The following is a 26333-nucleotide window of genomic DNA, read 5'->3' as shown; positions in this document are numbered from 1 at the left end:
GAAGTCTTATGACAGTAGTGGGTGGCAGCTTGTTTGTGGATAAGTGAAATTTCTAATTATAATAAACGCTTCAAGCAAAGGTTATACATGTCTTTGTATTCAAAGCCAGTGTTTCTGAATAATCACTTGAAAGTGTAGAGTTGCTTTCTGACAAGAAAAGTGGAATGTATTTGATTGTTGAGAGTGTATTTTTTGTTGTTCATAAAATGTATAGTCTTAATATACACTGCTCAAAAAAATAAAGGGAACACAAGCAGAAGACATCCGAGATCTGAATGAATGAAATAGCCTTATTAAATACTTTGTTCGTTACATACAGTAGTTTTGTGTTCCCTTTAGTTGTTTGAGCAGTGTATAAACTACTGTATGTAACGAACAAAGTATTTAATAAGTCTATTTCATTCATTCAGATCTCGGATGTCTTCTGCTTGTGTTCCCTTTATTTTTTTGAACAGTATATTTTCTTCTATATATTCTTCAACACTATAGTCTATAGTCTTCTGGAAATAGAGATGTTTTCAATTATTTATAAAACTAATACTTTGTTTTGAAATATGTAAAAGCACTCTGGACTTCTACAAAATTTCTAAATATATGCTGAACCATTAGCAAATCTTTTTTTTTTTTTTTAAACTACGCCCGTGGGTTTGAATGTAGCTGTTTCTTAAAAACGATGTTTAGGGAAACAGAAGTGTATCCCCTGGTAGGCATATGGTGGAACCAGTTCAATTTTAACTCTCTTTTCAGCTATAAATAAATTAATAAAAGCCGGTAATGGGCAGGTTGACCAAAAATATTGTTTAGTTTCTCCTTCAGTAGAATAAATCCCAGCCAAAGTACCTGGCTATGTGTGAATCAACAAGCTGTGAAAGATTATATAGTTCAATACTCTTTTCATAGTTATACTTTCCAGTAGTGGTTAGCAAGTCAATAACCCAGGTTTTTTTTAATCACAGAAAGCAGAATAAGGATCCATGAAGAACAATTTTGTAAAAATTGTCTAATTTGCCACATAGTTGTCTAAAAACCAATTGTGTGGCAATGTAGAAATAAGTTTTCGAACTTTAAAAGTACAAACATGGAGTTCATTTTGCATTCTGAAATCTTGTTGGAATGTATGAGCTATCATTGCATATAACTTTTAAGATCACATTCTGGATTATATCAAGTCTTAGATAAGAGTTATTAAATAAATGTGATCATTATAGTCCATCATGCTCACATTGACCATAAAAGCAAAGGAACAATAACAGCAGGAGATATATATAATTAAAAATTATATTAATGCTTTGGGTTATACTTTATTTAGCTGCTGTTTCCAAAAAACAATACTTTTTAAAGAAGAAGCAAAGAAAATGATAAAGACAACCAAAGCAAAAAAAAAAAAAAAAAGCAATTGGTTACTTCATATGTACAGTACCTGCATTAAGAGAAAGCATCTAATGTTTTTATCCCAGTCTCATTGGGGACAGAATTTACTCTAGAGAAAAACAGATTACAGGTAATCCTTGAGTTACAGCAGGTCACTTAGCGACAGTTCAAAGTTATGACAGACCCCAAGAGGTACTTATGACCCAATGCCAAAGTTATGTTTGTTGCAACATTTCTGTGGTTGTTTACCCTTATGGCCAGGGTGGATAAAAATCGATGATTTAAAAAAAAAAAATTAAAAAAAAAATTGGATTTTTAAATTTTAAATCAGATTTTATTTATTTTTATCAAATTTATTTTAATAAAATGCTTTTGGAGTAAAAATCTATCTACAGATAGTTTTCTATTTAAGAGACAATAATTTAATTCATTCAGCATGACATGGAGCTTAGTTATATAGCATGAGGCTCTATATTCTGCAATATTGGGACTGTTGTTGAGTCAACAGCAGGTCAGAGGAGAAGCTGCTGTGGGACAGAAATGACAGCTGCTCTTTAAAAAATATGATTTAAATTGAGTTGATTTAAATCAAGCTTTTTTACTAGTGATTCAAATCCACCCTGCTTATGACCACCATAGCGATGCTGTAGCATACCCCCCACCTATACCCCCCCATCCTGCCCCATCAGGTCCCTACATCAATGGGTCTCCTTTGCTAGCCCACTGGATTTCACACATTCTTCTCCACCCAATCCCCAGTCACAGTCACTCACTTAGCAGGATGTCGAGGTACCGAAGGAGGACCAACCGCTCCATTGCTGGGCCATTGGGGTGGATTTTGTCCTGCTCTTGTTCCTCCTCCGCCCCGCCCCACCTTTAGCAAGGGGAGGAAGGCAAGCAGCAAGCAAGGGAAAATTCTCTCAATTGCCATTAGTTTTTGTTGTGGGTAGGGAAGGCTAGCATCTAATGATGAAAGGAAAAGAGAGAGCTTCACTTGTATCTCAGGAAAAGATGGCACTTGTGGAATTCTTCCACATGGCCCAGCAATGGTTCAGCCTGTCCTCCTTCTTTATCGTGATATCCTGAGCTATGGAGATCTTTGAAAGGTAAGTGAGCAATCAGTGACAAAGTGGGTAAGTCCCAAGTGGCTGTGGAGACCCTAAGGGTGGAAAGCAGAGCACAAGGTATGTGAGTGGGTGGGGGGAGTTTGGAGGCATTATGCTTGTGCTTGCACAAGGATCTCCTCAACTCCTGAGGAACCCCATATTCTATTTAACAACCTGTGTATTTGTTTAATGACTGTATTGAAAAGAGCAGGGATAGGGATTCATTGTGTGACCTGTTCACTTAACACCCTCCTGATGTTCTACTGTAATAGGCAGGCTCCATTACGGTCGGTCGTAACTCGAGGTCATCATGCAAAGTAGTTTTTGAATTCTCTGCCCATGTATTATATATGTTCATATTTAAAGGAGCTTGTATGTTAGAAAAGAAAAAAGGGTTTTACCAAAATGAAATCTTTCATTGTTTTTGTCATAAACATACTTATTGTCAGTTTGATGGATTTTGGTGATCTTTTCTAACACATCTTGGATTTGTGCAAAAGCATACTTTTATTTCTTGCAATAATGTCTTCTATCCCCACTCATCTTTTCTTCCTTACTGGAGTGATTTGGTTTTGTTGACCCCTGTGGAGCTGAGAATCTTTTCCATTGTCCTGGAGATGTTGGGATGGTAGAACAATTTCAGGTGGTTGGAATTGATCTGCCACAGTGGTGAAATCTAAAATTTGTTACTACCAGTTCTGTGGGCGTGGCTTGGTGGGGGTGGGGGTAATGTGACTGGGTGGGCATGGCCAATTTTTTTTTTAACTTTTAAAACCATTTTTTCTACAACCTCTTCTTTTGAATGCTTTCAAAAGGCTCTGACGATCCCAGCTGATTTGCCTGATCGGCACAGACTTTTTTTCTTTTAAATGCCTCTGACGATCAGGCAACTCAGCTTGGATCGTCAGAGGCATTTAAAAGAAAAAAAAGGTTTTTTTCTTTTAAATGCCTCTGATGATCCAAGATGAGTTGCCTGATCGTTAGAGGCATTTAAAAGAAAAAAGTTTTTTTTCTTTTAAAAGCCTTTGATGATCCCAGCTGAGCCGGGCGATCTTCAGAGGCTTTTTTTTTTAACTTTTAAAAGCATTTTTTCGGCCGAAGAGGTTGTAGAAAAAATGCTTTTAAAAGTAAAAAAAACCCCTTTCATGATTGTGCAGCTCAGCTGGGCATGGGGGGAGGGGGGCAGGGATTTTTGCTACCGGTTCTCCGAACCACCCGCCTCCATCGCTACCGGATCAGGCGATCCGGTCCAAACCGGGAGCATTTCACCCCTGATCTGCCACATTCAGAGTTTCAAATGTATTGGTTGGCATTATCTTGCCTGTGCTTACTTTTTAACATACTTCCAAGTACTCACTCCCCCCCCCCCCCCCGCCCCTATTAAAACTTAATTTGCCTCTTGGTGTCCAACTCCTGTATCTCTGCTCCTGGATGTATCTTGTACCTTTCCTCTTTGGAAGTCTCTTTCTGCTGTTCTTCACTGAGAGTTTCTCATGTTTTTGCCCTGTTCCCCTTTCATGATAACCCATAAAGAGGAAAAGCTAGCAAACAGTCCTTTCATGTTCTCCTCCAGCAGCAAGAGCTCTGCAGAAGTCATTAGGGCTGCTTTCTCAGTTCTGTCCTTTTGCAAGGCCTGGTGCTTGTTTGTTCTTTTCCCCTCACTTCCCTCACAACACTCCCTTGTTTCTATTTGCTCTTCTGTTTGCTTGCTTTTGTTGTAAGCTCATAGTTGCTTATTTGCTTTCTCAAGAGTGCTGACTGAGGCTGAGCTCCTGGCTCAGGAATGCTGCTGTGTGTAGAAGTTAATCAGAGAGTTTCCTGAAGCTATACGTTTTTTTTCTCCTTAGCTCTGATCATTAGTTTGGCAAACAAACAAACATAAACTCACTTGGCCAGAACACCCAGACCTTGTACAATCAGCTGAACAACTTTTCCAAAAGCTCATCCAAAAACTCAGCATGTGTCAGTCCAGGTTAGGAACAATTGGAAATGTTGGTTTTACTTCTAAATACAGAAGCTTTTTCCAGCCTTAAATTTCCTGAGTGAGCTTATAACAGGGACCTTAATTTAGAATGAAATGTGATAGTGTACGTACATGTGTGCCTCCATTTGGATTTGCAATTTTCCCCCACAACCCCCTTCCTCCCCACTGCCTCATGTCCCAGCTAAACCAGACAGGAAACAAAATCAGATCAGCTAATTTCATTTTATCGTAAGATTACATTAACAGAATCTTGCAAATCCGAGGGTACAGATCATCCATTGTTACTGTTAAAAGTTACTTTTAACAGCCTGATCGATTAGAGCAGGGGTCAGCAACCTGCGGCTCTGGAGCTGCATGGCTCTTTCATCCCTTTGCTGCGGCTCCCTGTTGCTCAAAATATGCGTCACAACTGCCAATGTGCGGCACCCACTGACGCACAATTTATTAAGCTTTTCGATCCCCGGTAGGCCAATCATGGATAAATCCAAGAAAAGCAAAGTTTCAGAAGAAAACAGAATCTTTAATTCAACTATATATGCTAGCTCAGGAAATAGGTACGGGAAGTGTTTTGTGGCTCCCGGTGTTTTCTTTTCTGTGGGAAACAGGTCCAAATGGCTCTCTGAGTGTTTAACCCCTGGATTAGAGCATGTTCTTCCTAAATTTCTGATGTATTCCTGGGTGCTCTGGATTTTATACAGTACAGTGGTTTTGCCATTCACCAGACCTTGCTCGCCCACTTTCCAGCTGGTGTACAGTCTATGGGTGTTCAACTTGGAGCGGAAACCTCTGTACATTGTGAGGAGTTTCTGGGGTCTTCACATTGGTAGCTTTCATGTCCTGCTTTGTACAGTTAAATATACGGACAGGGTGTCTGATGACTAGCAGGGCATATGTGTCGATGCTGTGGCTCTTGTTCTTCCTATTGAGCTGGCTGTTTGGGCCCTGTCTGATCTTTTCCTGTGTAATTCCAAGGTACTTTCAACTGGACTGTCTGCTATGTGACTGGTAGTTCACCCCATCAGTCTTAAGTACTTTCTTAATTACACACTGTGTGTGTAATTAATTATGCATGTTAATATAAGTGTTTAATATATTCAATATTCAATGCAGCTAACAAAATTTAAAACATACAACACTGTAAAATATTTAAAATACAGATTAAAATTAACAGTAAACTAAATATTAAAACAATTGAGCACCCAGCAAAAGAGATGCTTCTTGTTCTTACATTATCATTGTATAGGGAGGTGGGTGACTCTATAAATTGTAAATAAAATATTTATAGTTTTTAACCTGGTGAGATTGGCCAAACCTAACACACAAGGAGGAACGTTGTATAGTATGAAAGCAGAATAGGAGAAAGCCTTCTATGTGTCAGAAAGATGGACCTTTGGCAGTGAATGTAACTTGAAAAAAAGAGTCTTTGGTAAATCTTAACTAAAGCCAAACAGATTTCTAATCAGAGAAGCAGTTCCTCAATCAGTCCAATCTTAAATAATATAGGACTAATGTTCTTTACCAAAATGTTAAGATGTGTCTGGCAAATCATTGGCAACAACTGCATATAAGTCAATACTAGCATCATACATTTTCTGTGTTTGCTACTTAGTTGCTGCAATTTATATCACCTTTTCAAGGGTAATTCCGTGTAGAACTTGCTGTAGTAATCAAGACAGGATGTTACAAAGACTTAGATACTCACTGGCTCAGCAAGGGTCACAACTGGTACTGTGCAAAGTTCTTCCTAGGATAGTGTCTACAAATTCAACAATAGTTAAGAACAAAGAGGACAGTATGATGGCTCAGCAGGTAAGATGCTGGGTTTGTCAGCTGGAAAGCTGACAGCCTGGTTCGAGACCCAGCATTGCGCGGCAGGGTGAGTGCCTGTCTTCGCCTAGCTCCTGCCCACCTAGAAGTTCAGAAGCATGCAAATGCGAGTAAATAAATAGGTACCACTTAAGAGGGGAGGAAGTGCTCCACGATGTCTTGCTGGCCACATGACCATGGAAACATCTTTGAACAATGCTGGCTCATCGCCTCAAAACAGAGTTGAGTGCCACCCTTATAGTCAGCAGCGATTAGCAAAGTAAAATCTGCTGGGACTCTAAGAATCAAAGAGCATTTATAACTATGAACCTGTGGTTTTTTTCAGCATCCCTACCCAAAATCTGTGGATGTGCCATTCATAACTTCAGGTTTACCTACAACCTCTCATTTTTGTTTAAATTTAATTTCAGTTTGCCCAGCCTGTTATTAGGTACTACAAAGTGGTCTTATTGCTTCCCTGCAATTCCACAAAAGGAGTAATTTAGTTTTGGCACTTGATAAGAGCTGTGGTGGTACAATGGTTAGAATACAGTACTGCAGGCTACTTCTGCTGACTGGCAGTAGTTCGGCAGTTTGATTCTCATCAGCTCAAGGTTGACTCAGTCTTCCATCCTTCCGAGGTGGGTAAAAGGAGGGCATTGTTGGGGGCAATATGCTGACTCTGTAAACCGCTTAGAGAGGGCTGTAAAGCACTATGAAGTGGTTTATAAGTCTAAGTGCTATTGCTATTCCAAAACTTGGTGCTCTTCCCAGCAATTTCCTGTGAGTGTTGATTGATTTATTTATTTAGCGTATGGCTGGTCACACACAATATTAAAACACTTCATTTTTACAGGTTAAAACAATTAAAAAAAGAGCAGTAAGAAAACCTAAGAGGAAAACAGAAATAACATTTCAGAGTTTAATGTCGAGTTTGGAGATCCAGTCAGTAGCTGTCGTTGTTAAGCAGAGGAAGTCCCTAAAATCTCCTGGATACCTTCTGTTAGAGCATTCCCTCACTATATGTTGGATAGTCTATCAGGGGGGCCCGCAATCCCATTGTGTTGAAGGTGTCTTTCCCCATTTATACAAGGAGTCAGCACACACCCCATGAGTCGTTCTAATTCTATTGTATGTCATCCATATGTGTCGGGGTAGATTAAATCCTGGAGGTATACTATTAGGATTAATATGCTCAGAAATATCTTGGGGGGAATAGCTACTCCACGCTTCCATCCACTTTTGTGTGGTGTTCTGATGATTGGCCAGCAGCTTAAGCGCTGTCAAGAGTGGTGGGTTTCTTGACTTTAATCGGCATCTTAAGAGATCAGGAATGTAGCCATGAATGGGTAGAGAGGAATTTAACAGGATCTTACTATACTCCCAAATGAGAGCTTCTTGTCGTCGTAAGTGCGGGGGAAGTATGTGACTAACTGGTAACCAGTAACTAGATGTAGATTTTATGCACCCAGTAATTAGCCTCATCGTATGGTTGAATTGAACATCAATAAGTCCTGTATGTGAGCTGTTTATCCATACAGGTGCGCAGTATTCCGCTGCAGAGTAGCAAAGTCCGAGGGCTGCACATCGAAGAGTTGGGGCTGCACATCAAAGAGTTGTGAGTGTTGAACAGGATAGGAATAAGACAGAACCTTGTGGGACACCATTGGTTCATGAAAGAGGAAGCTAGGGTACTCTGGGAATTTAGAATTCAGCGATGCAAGTGCCATACAGATGTCTCAGACTTAACTGTTGATAAGAAAGACAAAAAAATCTTGATAATGAACTGTGGCAAAGAAAGCAAAGATAGTATCAATAGGTGCTTTGGAACAATTCCAAAACACCCGGAGCATTGTTTGAATATCATTGGCACTGACAAATTCACCTTCAGTCAGTTGCAAAAGGCAGCTTTACTTGGAACAGTTTATATCCTGCAACTATATTTTTAATATTATTAACAACATATGCCTCTCTCAGGTCCTTGGGAAGGATTCAGGTGAACAAAAATGCCACTTCCAGTCTAAACATCTGGCTGACAATGCGATCAATATAATAATAATCTAGAAGTGCTTGTACATGCTTGTACAGTATCTAGCATGTGACCAATATGATAATTTGTTAAAGGCCTGGAAGGCAGAATGTTAATTATTAAAGTTTTTAGACTGCATTACTACAAATAAAGATGTAAAATTATGGTGGTGCTTTGTGCCTTGAAGCATCTTTCCCAAATAGAACTAAACCATTTTAAATATTCCACATTGAGATGCTTCTCTTTGTGAATTCCAAGCCTCCTGTTCAATAGAAAACCATTTCAAATTAAACAGAGCTACTTATGGCATATTAGATGAGTTTGGGGACAAATAACATTAATTTTTTTAAAAATATTTTCCCTGTACAACACTTTGGTAGATACTTTTAGTAGTATGTTAGGAAATTCTTAACTGCATCTCATTAATCTTAAAAGAGACCAATTTTCAGTGGCTGCTGTTCTTGAGGAGAAAGGAGAAAGGCTACATGGTTTTTTAAGTTTATGGTTCAGAACAAAGAATTCAAAAAAGAATTCCTATTTGTGCTGCCCACTTGCACTTAAAAGTGTTTTTATGTATACAGCATAAAGATTGCATTGACTGTGGTTGCTGGGCTAGGCAGTGATATCCTGCGACTATATTGACAAAGGACCCACTCAGAACTTATCCCATTAACCTATCCTAAACCTCTACCCACAAAAGAATTAGCTTCCTGGTGGAACATATGAATAAGGGAAGGGGGCAACTACTGTATTTGTTGAAGTTTTCCTTTTGAACTAGGCATTTTCAGAAAAAGAAGCAGCAATTCTTTATAAAAAAATCCATGCTGTGTATGTGTTTTATTATTCCTATTATATCTTTCTTAGTGTGTTAGAGGATTATAGGCACATATTCTGTTGGTTTAAAATAAAACTTGGGTATAGGAGTAGTTTCAAACTTATTCTGAGAAATTTATTGGTGGACAGAGCTTTACAATGTAGAAACATCATTTGCATATCGCCCCCAAACAATCTGGGTCCTTATTTTACTGATTTTGAAAGGATGGAAGGCTGACCTTGAGTTCTGTCAGGATCAAATTCAGGCTGTGGGCAGAGTTTTTCCTGCAATACTGCACTATAACCACTGAGGCATCAGGGATCTTTGGTTAAGCACAATGTCACATGACTACAACTTTCTGCCTACTTCTTTGCTTGTCAGAAGCTGGTTGAGAAGCTTGCAAATGGTAGTCACATGACCATGGGATGCTCTGACTATTATAAACACATGCTAGATGCTAAGCACCCAAATCATAATCACGTGTGTGCAGATATGCTGCAATGAGCCCAGGATTGAGGACTGTTTATTAATCTCCTTTTTCAGCATGATCATAATTTGAGACCTAATAATTTGCTGAATTAGCGATTGGTAAGGAAGGACTAAATGTATAAAGTAATTTACAAATTCCCACTAAAGGCCTAATCAGTGATCATCATAAGCTCTCCTTAGCCCTCTGTTACTCTGAAATATGTGTGACTGATTTTTTTCCACTCAAGAAAAATTGAGCCATTATTGGAAAGAGAAATACCCTATTTATAAGTAAGCAAAAGGTAAATCATTTTGCCAAGATGAGATTCTGTTCTATCTAGCTAACAAGTAGAGAAGAGTGCCTTGCTTTGGGAGGAAGGCAATGGATTCAGAAGTGCTAGTTGTAACTGCTGAAATATCATAGGGTGTGATGATTGCCCACTAAAATGAATAAAACTCTTTATTTCCTCTGGAATGGCCACTCTAATTGGAATTTGTGTATAGCAGCATCTTTGTGTGGAAATGTTTAAGGATTACACAAAAACTTTCTTATGGCTATAAAGAGATCTGTGATCGTGGAAGTAGATTCTACAGAATTTCCGATTTGTCATTTCTTAGGAGAAGACAGTTTCATACTGTAGGACCTCACTGAGGTCAACTCATGAGCAAAGAAATATGACTTGATGGATGGACACAAAAAAAAAAGACTGTTGAAATCATGTCATGTGATACTGCAGTTTGCTGTAGTGCTGTGTTGGCTCATTTGCAGCTTCACTTATCTCTCCTTTGTTCAGTTAGAAGATATATCAATTCTTGAACTTTATGTATAATGATTTGTTATTTAATAGTGGCTTCTGCCCAGCCTGAATTAGCTTAGGAAAGTGCTGTCTCCAGTCATTTCTAGGAATCACCTTTTCTTTCTTAGAGAATGTGATTATTTTTCCGTCTACATAGTTTATTATAGTAGACTAGCATGAAAATTAGATTGCATAATTTATATTATGTCAAGCTGAATACCACCCAATCCCCAACCATTTTGTTTTGTCTTGTGTTTGATGACCCATATCTGTGTGTGTGTGTGTGTGTGTGTGTAAGAGAGAGAGAGAGAGAGAGGGAGGGAGGGAGGGAGAGGGAGAGAGAGCGAGCGAGAGAGAGCGCAATATTGGAAGCAATCAGAAGGTGGTATTAAATAGCAGTGGTGTTAGTGCTATTTACTTAGAAATAAAATCAGTTAAAATCCAAGTGAGGATTTTCCCATTAAATGTTTAGGATCAAATTACTAAGTAAAGGTCAAAGAAATAGCTGAACAAGTTAAAATGGGGAATGCCAGTTATGGGTATTCTGCACCTACCAAAATAATGGTGTGATGAAAAGCACAATCTACCAACAAATAGATCACAAGTTTTTATCTGCTCTGTATACTATTTGGTTAGGTTGTGATCTTCTGTCAGTATTAAAGCTTGCAGAGAGCCAATTCTTTTCTTAAGGAACCTAGAGGAATAAATCTAAAAGTTGAAGTTTGATCTTAGACTGGAGAATATGGGTGTATTAAAATACCTAATTAAATTACCAGGAATAAAATGCTTCCATGAAAATTGTACTTTCTGATGTGCAGGACATGATTCATCTAACCTTGAATTTCAGTAGAACAGGTTACTTATGATGTCAAGATAAATATGTAGACCAGCTTGCTTCACATGAGGAAAAATGTGGAGGCAAGAGAAATGCAAATGTAACAGATGGTAACAAGGTCATTTAGTATCTTCCTTTCTCGGGAAATGTAGAAAGATGTTAAAAAACCTTTTTTTATACTGAGGACTGCATTCCACCCTAAGTACAGTATCCGTATTTTTAAGTTTGACATTTTATAGCTGTAACTATGAATGTGGCTGCTGTTTGTTTACTTTTAATTATAATGTGCAATGATGTTTTAGTGCATTTTAGAAATTATGATTTTAGTTTCAGTGGTGTTTTAGATTGATCTTATTGTTAGCCATTGCAGGCTGGTTTGACCAGGAGTGAGTGGGAGAAAAGAGAGAAAGAAAGAAAGAAAGGTTTTGTGTTATAAACAGCACAGAAGAAGAATAAAAATTCCTACTTCGACTGTACTCTATGATCTATACATTTGCTACTTTTAATATTTAATATTACATAAATCAGAACATAATATGACAAACAGATTCTAACATCTTAACCTTGTTTGTAATCACATAATTTTGAAGCTCAGAATATTTGCTTGGTATTCAAGTCACCAAGCTTGCAGTTTCAACCTGTGTTGAGTGAAGTTATGCTGCAGCATTTATAAACATGTGTAGAAGTTTCTTTTAATAAATAGGCTTTGACTAATACCTTCAAAGTGCACAAATTGCTACAGTGGCACAAAGATAATGCTTTAGACTTTCTCCTTCAATCTGAAGGAATACCAATGCCATAATGAAAACTTAACAGGGTCAGAATGTTATTTTAGCTCATAGCTTCCAACAAAAATGAGGTGAAGTTCTAGCAAGAAAGTGCTAGAAGTTCATGTGCTAGAACTTGCGAATCCCAAGTTTCACAATGGGATTATAAAAGATGTAAATGAATGTAAAGATCATGATATGAAGTTGAAGGATATGTACTGTTTTTTTAAGCCAAATGCACACATGCCCTGAATAACACAGTGGTGAATATAATACATTCTAAGAGTCCATTGGAGTGGGACAATCAATAAATTGAAATAAAGCAAAATAAAAGAAATAACTTTGTTTTGTTTTTAGATTTCTCAGTTGATCACCGAGTCTGGCCGCGATGGACTGACCGAAGCTGTGCTGAACCATTACAATGCAGATAAACCTTCCTTGTATAGCTTCCCCAGTTCCCAGACCACCTGTGTTGCTAGTGATACCTCCACAGGTACCTCGGTGGCAGCTTCCTTTTTTGCCAGGTAAGACTGAAAGTTCTGATTTGGATTATTTTAAATTGTCAAATAACCTTATAAAGAAAGCACACTTGAAGACTTGATGGAAGGATATAGTAACATAGATAACATTACATGCTGCAATTTTACATAGAATTATTTGTTGGGTAGGGAATAACATGAGATATAATTTTTGTCCTAATTTAATTGGGAAGAAATGCTTTTAAATGCAATTGAGTATGAAAGCAACATTCTTTGGAATACAGTCCTTTATTCAAGAGAGAGTGCCTGCTGAATTGAGGCTCCTATCATTTGTTGACTGCCACCGTCATGTCACTCTAGTGATTTTTACAAGTGATCCTTTGTCACTAGTCGATGGCCTTAGTTCTATTTATAATGTAACGTGTTTCCAAGGTGAAGGCAATTGAATTACTCCAAACTAGGAGGTTTTGTTGAAAATAACCACCTGTATGCTGAGTTAGTCTTTTCTTTGGAAAAATCATTATGGAAATAATAGTAATTCTTGTCCCTGATTTGACATGTTAGAAAATCCTACAGATATGTCTAGACTGAATCAAAACAACCCCATCATTTTCTTTTGCACACTTTACCAGAATCATAGAGACTTTCTGACAATAGCATAATCAAAACAATGCCCACAAATCAAAATATTATTGATTTTCACTGAACAGATCAGCACAAATAACTGAAATCTTGAGTCAATACTACATGTGTTCCTCAGGAAGTGGGTGACCTTTTGCAGCATACTTCCAAGGGTCCAATTAATTATTTTAGGTAAATCAATCTCCTAACATTTTTATTACAAATTGGGCAACATTTACTGTACAGTGCATCAATCTGATTATCCTGTATGTTTAAGCATTATACTGAAAGTAATGGATGTTGCAGTAAAAGACCAAAGTATAAGATCCAGTCTGGTGTTGATTTATCAGAATCTATCATTGCCTTAATCCAAGAGAAAAATGGAAATGTCTTCTTTCACCTCAGGGCTAAATTACTTTCTACTGAACATGAATAGTCATAGGCTGCTCACATACATTTAGCTGTTTTATAAATACACACACAGAGAGAGAGACGGACAAAAGTTCATGTGATTATATCTCTGGTGTTTTCCTTGTTGAACTATCTGGAAATGTATAATGGAGCTACCTGCATTCTGGTTCATATTTACCTTTAAATATGTTGGGGTTGGAGATTGGATCTGCTAAAATAATTGCTAAAACAAAAATTTGAATCAGCCCTCAGCATCTCTGTCTTTTATTCTGAAGAGTTGTAGATTGGAACAAGAGAAATTGGTAGCAAGGACATCCCAGCAATTGTTATCCTTTGTCAAGTTAGATAGATAAAATAGATGTTTGGGTTGCAGAATTTTTGTTCAAATTTCTATAAATATTTGAGTAACAAGAAATTGTATCTGTAGATGAGAAAATAAATTACATCGAAGAAATGAATAATTATTGCTACCTATACATTACAAATGTAAGTGGTATACTTTGACTTTCAGGATGCAAAATAAAAATTCAGAATGAAAACAGGACATTAATGTTATTCTTGGAGTAGAAAATACCAGATTCAAGACATTGATGAATCTAGTGTAAAATAGTTGCTGTTGCAAGTCTTATTAAAGAATTAGAAGAAAACCTGTATGATCGTAATGATAATCATTTGCTTTGCCAACTTTCTTCCAGTTATAACTAACTAACAGGCTAACACAGTTGCTAAAGCGCAGCTGTAACATTTTTAACACTCCAGCCACACAATTACCATGTCTTCTGAGTACTGTTGACAAGCCTGGTAAAAGAAATAGTGTTTTGTTAAGAAGGGAATTCATTCAGCCAACTTTCTCCATGCAATTAGTGGGCACAAACCAATGGCTACTTGAAAATGTAAAGAAACCTCTGTGTAATTTCAAGAAAAGTTAACATATGTCTAGCTTTCAGCTTGCTCAAGGTTATATGTTTATGTATGGTTTTACTTTACAACAAGATCACAGTAGGTTGGGGGGAAATTATAAAATGGCAGTGTTGTTTAAATATATAGCTGGTTTATACACATTCCTCAATTTAGCATAACCATAAATCTTTTTGTGTATTGACCTGAAATGATTATTTTATAAAGGAACATGTGTGCTTCCAAAAGGAGCTACTTTTTCACCCAAAAAAGTACTGCATTCCTGAAAAATAAAAGCTCATTTATGATATGATACAAGAAATTGATCTTGTGGACCGTTAATCTTCAAAATCAGTATAAACGAGTTAGCCAGTTAGAAATACAAAAGTGAAAAAAGACCAAAAAATATTTGTAGTTGCTACTGCGCTTTGTGCATGCATGAGTGTGAACATGATATGTGTCCCTTCCCCCATGGAAGATTTACATAATAGCTCTATTTGTAGGATAGTCTTGGATATACTATATAAAAAAGAGTATCACTGACACATTTCAACCAATATGTGCAGGATGTAACGATGGAGGAAGCAAAGCCATTACAGGTAATACTTGACTTACAACAGTTCGTTTAGTGACCATTTGAAGTTAAAACGGCACCGAAACAAGGGACTTATGACCATTTTTCATACCATTGCAGCATCCCTGTGGTCCACATGATCAAAATTCAGACGATGGCAACCGACTCATATTTATGACAGTTGCAGTGTCCTATGGTCATGTGATCCCTGTTTTGCAATGTTCTGACAAGCAAAGTCAAAAGGAATCCAGATTCACTGAACACTTAACTTAATCCCTGCTGTGATTCACTTAACAATTGTGGCAAGAAAGATTGTAAAATGGGACAAAAATTCACTTAAATATTTCACTTAGCCACAGAAATTTGAGGCTCAGTTATGGAAATAAGTCGAGGATATGTTGACAGTTTTGCTTTCCAGCTATGGACACAAATGTCTGAACAAAAGAATTTGGTGCCTTCCACAGGTATTCAACTATAATTCCAATAATTATCAACTAGCATAGTATGGGGAAAAGAAAGAAATTGTACCTCAACCAGAAAACTTATTATGTAGTTGTGCTTGTTGATTCTAATTTAACTTTTGCCACAGAGTTGTTTTGCAGATAAAATAAACTAATCCTCTTTATCATGCCAGGGGCTCCTAAAGTAGGAGGGATAAATAAACAATATGATAGAAGCAGTTAGACATTTATTTTGCAGCAGAATGCCCAAAGGCACCCTTATGTAAAGCACCAGCAATAAATGATGCAACATTGCTATATATATGTATGTTCACAGTTTTTTAAAAAGAAATTCAGCAATAAATAAAACATGTACATTTAAATGAGCACATAAGAAGTTCCAAAGTGTTGCTAACTCCTAAGCAATAAGAAAAGCTTATATGCCTACGTATCTATTATGTAGATCTTCACACCTATGTGTAAGTTTGACAAGCTCAGTCAACATAAAGGATGGGAATCTGGGTACAAAGGCCTTCAGAAAGATTTGCTTTGATCATCTGTGTGAAGAGCCCTCACTGATAGGAAATACCCACCTGAGTCAATAGAATTAAACAGTTCCCTAATTCTAAAACCGTGAAGTGACTTGGGTAGAATGGATAGTTATCTTCCCCCTCCCCAAATAAAAATTGAATTCTAGAATTAGAGACTTGTTTACGCCTAAAGTTCATATTGAAGCATGTTATTCCATATTTCAGTACTCTTGTTCTGAACTTAAATAAACTAAAAAATACTTATTTTCCTTCATGTTATTCCATTTTGCAGTATCTTCATTTTCAGGAATGAGTGATTGCAAGAAGGATGTCCTGGTCCAGAAGTGAGTGCAGATAAATCAAGGCAAAGGACCTCCTAGCTACATCTGGTACCTGCTCTGGGGGACCCCCAAAGTTTACACCTGTTCCATTTGGAGAAATGCAACACATCCAGAAATAAAGTTAATAGATTCCTCATACTGGAAGAGCCAATCATTCCATTTTGGTCTTGACAGTATTGCTTGCTCAACCCAGGGTTCAGAAACTCTAGTATCACCTGCATACTGATCGTTTTGGGCCCTATACTTGCTAGCAAATGATTGCACTCAGTGCTTTCATGCAGATATTAACTGAGAGGAATGAGAGTGTTGAGCTCCAAGACCCACCATAAGTAATGGATCAAAGGCTTGACTCTCCCGATCCCAACAGTGACTGGAACCAACCTAAGAAAAAAGAAACACCATGTAATACCATACTTCCCACTCCTAATCCCATGGTCAGCCCAGAAATTTATTTATTTGTTTATCTAATTCACACACATAAACTCAGGGCAGCTTACAACATTAAATATTATGAAAATATAAAACCCATAAAACCCTTCTCCCATCATGAAAACTGGAAGAGACATCAAGAAGAACTAGGAAAATCTGGCTACTCCCTTCTAGACTCTGCTAAAAGTCATTCTCAAACATAGCCAATGCTGTTTCCATGCTATGTCCTGGTTTAAAATCCAACTAGAAACGATTTAGAGGATCTGTTTCATCCAGGCTCTCTAAAGTTACAAGCTAAACATGTTTCCAAAAACAGGAAGGTTGGGTCTATCGGTGGCTTTAGACGAAGAAGTAAACATTGACCGATGCAGAGAATCATATCTCTGAGAGAGGAATATCTTCTTGGTAATACACATTATGTCAATCATCTCACTGAGAATAAGAGCTCAAAATTTCCTTTCCTTGAAGTCTTTTGCTTTAGTTCTGAAATGAACAATATGTGGTCTTTCAAATGCTGTTGTATTTTCTCTGATTATTCACTATTGGCATATTCATTGCAGCTGATGGAAACTAGAGTCAACAATATCTGGAGGGGCACGTGTTGTCCAACCTTGTTTTAGTTTATACTTTGTTTACTTTCTGTTGAATTATTCCAATTATCCCAAGAGTCCCTTAGGAGTTGAGCGGCATAGAAATGTGATAAATTAAATTAAATTAAATTATGATCCAGTTTTGGTGGTCTTTATATTTATATTGGACAATTATTATTTTTTTTGCTATGCTTATCTTAGTTTCTGGTCCGTTAATTTAATAGTTTAATTATATCCCCTGAATTGGATGTTTTGGCTCTCTTATTTGCAAATTAAGACTTGCATCTGTGTATCTCCCACATTCTTTAGTAACCCAACTCTTTCCTATATGCCCCTGTGTACAAATAGCACAGCACAGCATAGCATTTTATTTTTTTCAAGATAGTCTAAGTGGAATAAAAAATGGTGGAAGCAAAAATCTTAATTTCACATGTCCTTTGTCCTAATTATAATTGTGAATGGTGTAAGATTACCATTTATTTTCTAAAATTGGATCAAAATGGAAATCAGGGTCATGGCCTAATTTTATAGAAAGAACAACAGAAGAGTTTTAGATAATCTGCAAATTTTATAGCAATGAAGAGATTTGCAGATTGAAAACCCCCCACTGATTTACCTAGCACGTTTTTGTTTATATATTATTATATGTGGAAATAGAAAACGATGTTATTCTGGTATGAAGCTATGTACCCTCAACAGTTCAGAGGATTTTTTGAAGGTCCCTCTAGATGAGAATTTATGAGCTCACAATATTATATGAAGGAGGAAGAAAATGAGCAAACAGGATAATGTTTGCATTTGAATTGAAGATTGGACCCCATGTCATTCTTTTCTGTTTATTTCTAACCTTATTTTAGACTGCTTCCAAATTTAGAGGAACATTTGTATTTTTGGACAAGAGTAATCCTTTCTGATCTTTTAAAAATAAAACCGACCTATCCCACTGTTCCCTGTCAACAAAAGCACAATATTTAATACTTCAACTCCAAGGAAGAAATAATGTTCTAAATGAAAGCAGATCGTTTCCTTTCTCCTTGTGCCAGCTCTTTGTTTAAGCAACTTACATTCATCCCAGATGTTCATGAAAAAAAATCCTTAATATACAACAGAATTTAACTTTATTTTTACACACTTTGTTGTAACATGTGTAAAAATATCAAGATCTTAAAGTGCCGTACCATTATTTTATATGTTGTCCAAAGAAGCATTTAATACCAGTAATGTGAGTAAAATTATAATGCTTTACTTTCTTAAAGCTTTTTTTAGGGACTAAGGTTCTTTGGACTTTTAAATAATAGCAAACAAAAGCCACAAGATAGAAGGTAGGAGATATTAGAAGAATAAAGTGATCACATACGGCATCTGTCCTAGAGGGATGCAGTCCCCATCATTACTTGCCATGCAAATATCCTGATAGGAACCAACCGGCCAGTGGTGAAATTCCAACCAGTTTGCTACCGGTTTGCTGGCCGCGCATGTATGTTGCGTGCCAAACACGTGCTGCATGCGCAATGTGCACCAAACGTGCTCTGCATGAGTGTGTGCATGCTCAGCATATGCCAAAAGGAGGCTTGGGAAAGTAATTAGAAGCAAGAGGGGGATCAGCTGTGGCGCGTGATTTAGCTTCCCTAGAAAGCAGGATTTCCTAATCCTGCTAAACCCCACTGCACAGCTGATCGTCGGAAATACCAGTTGGGAGGAACCAGTAGTTTTGTTTTTTTTACTACCGGTTCGCCTGAACTGGTAGTTTTTATCACTACCGTTCACCTGAACCGGGGTTAACCAGTAGCATTTCACCCCTCCAACCGGCTGAACTAGGTAATGTCTGAAGAATGGAAGCTTCTTCTTGGCTAGGTCCATAGTTTTGATATATAGTAAGATAAGGACAAATGCCTGATATCAGAGAGATAGTTTGCATGAGGGATAGGCAAGTTTATTTTGGGGAAATAGAGCAGAAAGAATTATCTTTCCTTCCTGCGTATTATCTAGGTGCCACTGATTCGACTTGACCTTTGTTTGACTACATAGTCAAAGTGAAGGGGAAAAAAACCATGTAGCAGCTTTGTAGGATTGCTATCTTTTCTGGCATGGCAATGTGAATTGGATGGGCCAGTTCAATAATAATTTGCTCTTTCTACTTAGAAATCTTCCATTAATTACACTTCTAACATTTTTGCTTGCACAAGCTTTTGGATCCAGTCTCTTCCTTCAAGCAGCTGAAGGTGGAGAGCTGGGAATACCTGAGAATTGTTTTCAGTCCAAAGGGATATTACTAGGATAGATGCCGATCTGACTATGATTTATTAAGGTTTATAAACAGTCTCACTTCAGAAGCTTTGGGCAGTATATGAAATCAAACACAAATGTAATATAATAAAGACAGTAATAAAACCATAAGCAATAACAGACAATTATAAACTGACACACACACGATTTCTTTCATGGAGCAATTAGGCCATATGCTTTGCATAATTATTCCATTCCCTTTTTTCATTATGATTTAATACCATTCACCTTAATAGTCAAAAGTAATTTTTTTGAGTCTTTCTGTATTTGGAAGGCTGCTGACCAATTTAATGCTTGTGGAAGCCATTTTTGAAGCATAATCCAATCTCAGCCATTATGTACATCTGCAATCATAGCTTAAAAACAGGAGGGTAATTTAATAGAGAGTATATGGAGATAGTATAGAATTATTTTATAAAATGTAATTCTGGCATATTATTTAGCCCTAAAAATTACTAAAAAGCTTCTTGAAAAACTTTTGTTTAGGAAAGAGAAAGTTAAAATGCCAAGTGATTGAAAAAAATGGCAAGGCACTAACCTGATAACAGCAACTTCAATTGTTTGACAATTAGGCAGCCTAACAAATTCAATTAGTGAATCAAATTGGTTGGAAGTAAATCCTGATAAATTCAATGAAATTATAAATTTAATGAAATTTCCTGTTTCATGAAAGAAGCAGAGCAAAGAATAATAAAAGTGATAAAATAGTATAATGCAAAAAAAAAGAATATTATTCTTTCAGTGTTGCACAAATATTAAAACACATAGTCTGAATTAATTGTATAGATACTATACTGCTTTATAACGTTAGAAATAATAGAAAGGAAAAGACCTAGAAGTCAGTGTAATGGGCAAAACCATCTAAAAAACCTGAACAAATTACTCAAAATTCCTTTGTCTTGTCTCTTTGTTTACAGGCTAATTCAAATATTAACAATAAACAAAAATTTGCTACTTTCTTTTTAGTAAATGTACTTAAGACTGTGAGCATAACATTCCAGCCTTCAAGAAAAGGTGTATAAACCTGAATAAATTTAATCCATGTTTGCTAAATATTCTACAAGTAAAATGCAGTAACATGCAGGTATTTATAATATTGTTCTCAATTAGTTATTCAGTCCCTTCTGTTTGTCAGTAACTGCTTCTTTGAGTTCTTATGAGTTCATGTTTGTATCATCAGTGATATTAGCCAGCCTCCTTGAGTTTGTGTTCAGTTGCCTTCATTTATTTACAACCACCATGTTCTTCTTTTCTGTATTATATTGTATATCAAAATATGTAAGCTTTAGCATCATTATTAAAGTTTTTTGTGAGCAGTTGGAAGTTATTTCAAACAATATGCTTTATATGTATGTTATGTATTCAGAATATGTGTTTGCGTGTGTGTGTGTGTGTGTGTGTGTGTGTGTGTGTGTCTGTTTTAGAATCATTTTGTATAATTTGGCATTTTTGGATGCTGCTGCTGTTACTATATTATTATTTTTTCAAGAGCAGTGCATCAAAATTTCAATAATGTGTGCCATTGTGCGTACAGGAAAATGACAATAAAGGTTATGTTCTTGCAGTTCAAAGTATTTTAAACAATTTTCTCCGACATAGTTCAAAGGCATACATTTCTCTTTGCCCAGCCTTTATGATTATTCACATTCATAGATAAATGCTGCAACTGGGAAAAGTGATGACCTTGACAATACATGACTTTGTTGTCAGGTGATGTTTCTGCACATTAATATTTTGTCCAGATCTACTATAGGCTGTGTCTCAAGTATTTCATAGCTGTAGTCACCATCTCTGTGAATGTTTAACCCTAGGAAGATAAAATTATCACTTAAACGTTTCATGCTTTTGGACTCGTGCTGGAACCCATCCTCAGAGAACTTCGCTCTACCAGAATCATAGTGATGTCACCAGCATATGAAGTTTTGATGTTTCCAATTTCAGCTTCTTTGCCTTCAACTTTTCTCATAGTATATTCTGCATATAAATTAAATAAATAAAGGGAGCAGTATATGATCTCGGCATACTTCCTTCCCTGTTCTGAACCTTTTAGTTTATCTTCATTCCATTCTAGTTATTGCTTTCTAGTCTTTAACCCATGTGTCAAATTATCCACAATTTAGTTGTCATGTCTACAGTCTACACTCTAACCTGGTGATGAAATTAGATTTTCTAAGGCTCTCTCCATCTTTGGGATTTGATTTGGTCAGCTGTATGCTGAAGAGTAAATATTGGATGTAAAGTGCCAGGAAAGTAGGGCTCGAACTTTCGCTATTACTGACAGCTCTGAAATAGCACATTCAGCATATCTTGTGGAGTTAGAACCATCCAAACATAGAAAGACCTTTACTCTTGCATGAGTGATAGCCTTCCTTTAGCTATTTTGATTGGAAGATATAGGAGGATCCTATATCTGGAATTTTTATATCCCTACGAGGGATACAAAAATAAACTCAAGTTTATTTAAGATACTCTCTGTCATTTTCTTAAATATTTTGCCCTTCCTGTTTAATTGTTATCCTAGGTTTCTTTCGTCTGCTTATTTAGATAAATTTATAATACACACACGCTTATACGCCAATACATAGTATATTGTTTTTAGTCGAGAAATCCTTGATATACCTATATGTCTTTTCTAATGCAGTGGTTAAATACAGTGATACTTAGGTACTCAACTACTTCAAAACTTGTCGAATTTGGTATTTTGACACAATGTCCTGGTACTCGTCGTTTGTTTGGTACTTGATACATTGTGATAGGAAAAGGGGGCTGGCTACAGAGGACAGATAGGAAGTCCACCATGCTGGGAAGGTTGTTGCAAAAGGAAGCTGGGACCAGCTACAGAGGTCTGACAGGAAGTTGGTTGTGCCGGGAAAGTTGCTGACGTAGGAAAAGGGGCAGACAGGAAGTTTGTTTGTGAAGTAGTTGTTAATTAATAGTTGTTAATCACAAATATTTGTGAAATAGTTGGTAATTGTTATAAGGAGGCTGTCTGTCTGTCTGTCTGTCTGTCTGTCTCTGCCCAGAGTTGTTCTGGTATCAGATGCTGTCTAAATAAAATAAAATATATTCTATATGATACTTTGTAGATGATAATGAGTGCTAACAGAAATCATGAAATTCCACATAAATGCTGTCTCCAACTTTATTTTGCCATCTTGATCTCAAAAAAAAATTTTTTTCATCTCTACCTTGGTTGCTCTGAACACCATAGTACCCTATCTTGATTATTGCTTTTTAACTGGTTATGTCATTGGATTAAATACTTAAGACCTAGGCTAATGCCAAAGCTCAGTATTTTAAGTATCGGAAGAATTAATTGATTCCAATAATGACATGGGAATTAAGGAGGTTTAGTTTGGCACATATATTTTACAAGTTTAGAACTTAATTTATTAATATTTGTTTTAATGGCAAATGCTTCACTGAGATTTACTAACAAAACATATTAGTCCTTTATTTTGCCAAGTTTCCACTTGACTTAGATAATTTGATCTATTTCCTTATCCTCCACTTTACCCCCAAAGGTCAAGGATCAAGTTGTTTAGTACAAAAGCAATGCTGTGTTTTCACAAACCTTAACAGCAAATGCTAATTGTGGCTTTATATAGTGAGTTTCCTCTTTGTGTCTCCGTTTGCAAATAGGCAATTATGTGCACATTGCATGGCTGGAGAAATACAAAGGTAATACTGGAGTGTGCATATCAGCGCATATTGCCAAATAATGTGGGTTTCTTTTCTGTTATTTTTTTTCTTTTTGGCACTGAATCAGATTTTAAAACTTGCCAGTACACTCACTAGATTTTGATTTGTCAACTGGATCTACCCAGCTTCACCCATATCCTGCCTGTCTTGAGATGGTGTTTGCAGGGAAAGTGAATGTCAGTCCAAGTAATGCCTAGAATCTTATTAACCGGTCACCAAGGAGTTATTTGGTTAAAAAAAAACCAAGTCCTTAGTTCAGGCATTGTAGTCTTAAGTGTTACACCAAGTGGATAGTTTTATTTAGATTGATTAATGCTCAACTGTTAGAAGCTTCTCCAACTTTGTTACGTTGCCTCAAAAGTGCTGTCAGATAATTATCCAGAGGAGTCTAAATTACCTTTAATCAGCTGCATGTCAGAGAGAAGTTCAAGAGGTGACAGTTTCTTGCAGCCTTCTGTGATGGTGTACAGATGTTAAAGAGCCCCATTCAAGATGGAAATTGGCAATTCTCAAGGTTTCTTTAAATCTCTGTTCTGAAGTTAAATGGAGCCATTAGATCTAGTCTCAAGGAAACAACTCCTGTTACTTTAACTCCTGTTGCTATTTGGGCCTAGACTATTTTCCATCTTAACTGCCAGAAAATTAAATTCGACTTCATTTTAGTGAAATTGCCAATATATACACTCTTGCTATCTTGGAAATAGCAAGACTATTTAAAAATCTTACTTAGTTCTGAAAGCAGCAGAATCAAATTAGTATTGTTAAGTGACATTGATTATCTTTTAAGTTGCAACTGAATGAATATCCAGCAATCTAATTTTCTGCAGAGATCAGAGAGACACGAGATAAATAACATCTAGAGAAACAAAGAAAATTGTGTCTAAACCGTGCCTTAATGATAGACTTCTTCAATTTGTATATATATATATTATACCTGACATATTTTATTACCTTAAAATTATATCCTTCTGAGCTTTATATTTATCTTTGGTCCCTAGACAAATGTTTGTTCTGGAGAATTATCACATCCTTTTCATCCATATAGTAAGGACTCTCTTAATATGGGGCAAGCATTGCAGTGGATCTTTATTTTTCATAATGATATATATCCAATTATGCATGCTTTGAGATTTCTTGGGCAAATAGGCAATAGGCTTTCAGAACGTGTTTCCTTTTTCACTCTTTGTTGAACTATGGACTCCAGACCCAGATTGATGTAGTGGTCAAGGCACTGATTTAAGGGTAAGGAAATTGAACTTCTAATTTTCAGTGAGGCACAGAAGCCTGTTGGGTGACCTTGGACTATCACTATCTATCAGCTCCAAACCATTTTCAAGCTCTGTGGCAAGCCCGCGGAAGAACAAATTCCTTCTTGTATCATGCATGGATAATTTTACCATTTGATCCAGGTAGTGCAGACCCTGCAGCCAAGTGGGACAAAGATTTTCAAAAGCAATAAACAAGAACCAGGATTCTCTTCATTTATGGCAAAATGCCAGCTGCTTTTGAAGTCCCCTTCTCAGTTTATGCCGTTGTTTCCCAATGTGCAATCTATATAATTTTCTAGTAGTATGGGCAGTGAGGGATTATGCATGACTGGGATGTTATTGGGTTTAATATCCAGTGTATTTGGAGGTCATCACATTGATGAAGTCTGGATTAAATAGCCTGATTAGAGGAATATGGGTAAATGTCTATGGAGATTCTCAGTCATCCAGTCAGGGTTGTCCCAAAGGTGCTTTTTTAAAAAGGCAACTGGACTGCCCTGGTTTTTTTCTTTGAAAATGTGACTTCTCATCCAAGAAACTTCTTCATTTCTAGAACTGAAGAAGCTTCTTGAATGAAAAGTGAAAGAAGAATATGGGTACTTTGCAGAAATTTTATTATGGTGGAAAAGCAAAATTTCAAAATAGATTATTTCAATTTGCATATGCTTCTATACATCAGTTTCACATTCTAGGTGTATCTAATTTAGTGTTATATACACACTTATAGGACCATTTCTTCAAGAATATTAGTTAGAGGCTCTTCCATTCTTACCTGTAAAGCCAAATTAAACCTGGTGTTCTGGATGCAGAATAGACACTCTAACCACTGTGCCGAGGTGGCGCAGTGGCTGGAATGCTGTACTGCAGTTACTTCAGTTGACTGCTAGATCAGCAGATCAGCAGATCAAATCTCACCAGCTCAAGGTTGACTTAGCCTTCCATCCTTCCGAGGTGAGTAAAATGAGGACCCAGATTGTTGGGAGCAATATGCTATTTAGTATACTGTCAATTGTTGTAAGCCGCCCAGAGTCCTCGGAGAGTGGGTGGCATAAAAATATGATTAATAAAATAAAATAAATAAATAAATATCACTGAGCGCTTAGAGCCCTTTTGAAACACTGATGAACATTCTACAAAGAGTAGCATTTTGGGGGGCATTATATTGATTTTATATAGCTTCATTACTCTTGGACCTTTCTCAGTAGATCATAACACAGCAATGGCAACATAACATCTAGCAAAGATAGTGATAGACTTCTTCATTCTCATCAGCTTGCTGGCTAAGTAATAACTTATATTGTCCTTACTGGTGATGGGGAAAAATACGATATTGATTGTTTGATTAATAGCCAATGGGCATGTATCTCCTGTTCTGCTTGTCCTTTTAAGATATAGATATACAAATCAAGGGAATTTGTATCTATTATTATTAACATCATTGGCATTGATAAAATCACCAACATTACTTGGGACAGTTTACAACATGTGACAATACTTTTTAATGTCATCAAACATCTGCCTACCACAAGTCTTTGGGAATATTTTGATAGGTGATAAAAATACCAAATCCTCTTTAAACAACTGGCTGACTGTGCGAAGAACCATAAAATTTATTATAGCCGCTCACTACAAATACTGGGTGGCTTTTAATTTTGCAGTATCAAAAAAGAAATCAGAATAATTATTCTGTTTTAAAATTATATAACTATTTACCTTATTCCAGAAATAGCAATCATGAAAGACAGTTACTGATGAAGACTGAAAAATAATACTTTTTGGTTTGGATTT

The 26333-nt window shown here is 36.6% G+C and overlaps 1 protein-coding gene across 1 annotated transcript in view; it reads left to right on the top strand.

Annotated features, from left to right (window-relative positions):
- KIF26B (kinesin family member 26B) overlaps positions 1-26333 on the top strand; it is a 352803-nt gene that overhangs the window by 138066 nt on the left and 188404 nt on the right. Inside the window, exon 4 of the mRNA XM_070950509.1 lies at positions 12335-12501. Within this exon, the coding sequence (XP_070806610.1) occupies positions 12335-12501 (167 nt within the window). The remainder of the gene's footprint in view (positions 1-12334; positions 12502-26333) is intronic.

This window comes from Pituophis catenifer, unplaced genomic scaffold, assembly GCF_029215685.1.
Source record: "Pituophis catenifer annectens isolate HBS135680 unplaced genomic scaffold, rPitCat1.0.hap2 SCAF_1, whole genome shotgun sequence".
NCBI classification, from domain to species: domain Eukaryota; kingdom Metazoa; phylum Chordata; class Lepidosauria; order Squamata; family Colubridae; genus Pituophis; species Pituophis catenifer.
Note: the sequence above shows the minus strand (reverse complement) of the source record. Positions and strands in the feature narration are given on the sequence as shown.